We start from the raw sequence: 2,101 nt of genomic DNA on the forward strand, positions 1-2,101 counted from the left end.
GTACATTACGTCATATTGAGTTCCCTCGGCTCCTCAGATGCCATACAAATGGCTAGAGCCTCCAAGAATGCCCCAGGGAAGGGACAGAGCAATTCCCTAACACATTGGAGGCCTTCTCGCACTAGGAGGGTGAGGCATTGTACACAGTGCCCCGGGGCAGAGGAGAGAGCCACGTCTTACACCCTCCTGCCACCAGTGGGGCCAAGCCTACCACCGACATTCTCAAGTTGTACTCTAAAGTGAATAGTAAAATACTATACTATCTAATTGCTCAGAACGTCAATATTTGTACGATGGTCCACATAGTTACGGAAGTATTATCTAAACAGGAGGATGGGTTGCGTCCATAGATACGGGGTTCTGGGTTACGTGAGGTATTTCCCACATGTCGAACGTTACATTTCGAACATTTAAACCAGCCCGTCCTCATAAACCAGCCTGGCCTCATAAACCAGACCGTCATCATAAACCAGCCCATCCTCATAAACCAGCCTGGCCTCATAAACCAGCCAGTCCTCATAAACCAGCTCGTCCTCAAAAACCATCCTGTCCTCATAAACCAGCCTGGCCTCATAAATCAGACCGTTCTCCTAAACCAGCCCGTCCTCTAAACCAGCCTGTCCTCATAAACCAGCCCGTCCTCATAAACCAGCCTGTCCTCATAAACCAGCCCGTCCTCATAAACCAACCTGTCCTCATAAACCAGCCCATCCTCATAAACCAGCCAGTCCTCATAAACCAACCAGTTCTCATAAACCAGCCCGTCCTCATAAACCAGCCTGTCCTCATAAACCAGCCCGTCCTCATAAACCAGCCAGTCCTCATAAACCAACCTGTTCTCATAAACCAGCCCGTCCTCATAAACCAGCCTGTCCTCATAAACCTGCCCGTCCTCATAAACCAGCCTGTCCTCATAAACCTGCCCGTCCTCATAAACCAGCCTGTCCTCATAAACCAGCCCGTCCTCATAAACCAGCCAGCCCTCATAAACCAACCTGTTCTCATAAACCAGCCCATCCTCATAAACCAGCCTGTCCTCATAAACCTGCCCGTCTTCATAAACCAGCCCGTCCTCATAAACCAGCCCATCCTCATAAACCAGCCCATCCTCATAAACCAGCCTGTCCTCATAAACCTGCCCGTCTTCATAAACCAGCCCGTCCTCATAAACCAGCCCATCCTCATAAACCAGCCCGTCCTCATAAACCAGCCTGTCCTCATAAACCAGCCCGTCCTCATAAACCAGCCTGGCCTCATAAACCAGCCAGTCCTCATAAACCAGCTCGTCCTCAAAAACCATCCTGTCCTCATAAACCAGCCTGGCCTCATAAACCAGACCGTCCTCATAAACCAGCCCGTCCTCTAAACCAGCCTGTCCTCATAAACCAGCCCGTCCTCATAAACCAGCCTGTCCTCATAAACCAGCCCGTCCTCATAAACCAACCTGTCCTCATAAACCAGCCCATCCTCATAAACCAGCCAGTCCTCATAAACCAACCTGTTCTCATAAACCAGCCCGTCCTCATAAACCAGCCTGTCCTCATAAACCAGCCCGTCCTCATAAACCAGCCAGTCCTCATAAACCAACCTGTTCTCATAAACCAGCCCGTCCTCATAAACCAGCCTGTCCTCATAAACCTGCCCGTCCTCATAAACCAGCCTGTCCTCATAAACCTGCCCGTCCTCATAAACCAGCCTGTCCTCATAAACCAGCCCGTCCTCATAAACCAGCCAGCCCTCATAAACCAACCTGTTCTCATAAACCAGCCCATCCTCATAAACCAGCCTGTCCTCATAAACCTGCCCGTCTTCATAAACCAGCCCGTCCTCATAAACCAGCCCATCCTCATAAACCAGCCCATCCTCATAAACTAGCCTGTCCTCATAAACCTGCCCGTCTTCATAAACCAGCCCGTCCTCATAAACCAGCCCATCCTCATAAACCAGCCCGTCCTCATAAACCAGCCTGTCCTCATAAACCAGCCTGTCCTCATAAACCAGCCTGTCCTCATAAACCTGCCCGTCTTCATAAACCAGACCGTCCTCATAAACCAGCCTGTCCTCATAAACCAGCCCGTCCTCATAAACCAGCCTGTCCTCA

At 50.4% G+C, this 2,101-nt stretch overlaps 1 protein-coding gene across 1 annotated transcript; it reads left to right on the forward strand.

Annotated features, from left to right (window-relative positions):
• The first annotated feature begins 385 nt into the window (after positions 1-385).
• LOC138368908 (probable serine/threonine-protein kinase kinX) lies at positions 386-1,366 on the forward strand. The gene has a single exon (XM_069331627.1). It carries the CDS (start codon positions 386-388, stop codon positions 1,364-1,366), a length of 981 nt encoding a protein of 326 aa, XP_069187728.1.
• Positions 1,367-2,101: the final 735 nt, after the last annotated feature.

This window comes from Procambarus clarkii, chromosome 26, assembly GCF_040958095.1.
Source record: "Procambarus clarkii isolate CNS0578487 chromosome 26, FALCON_Pclarkii_2.0, whole genome shotgun sequence".
Lineage (NCBI taxonomy): Eukaryota > Metazoa > Arthropoda > Malacostraca > Decapoda > Cambaridae > Procambarus > Procambarus clarkii.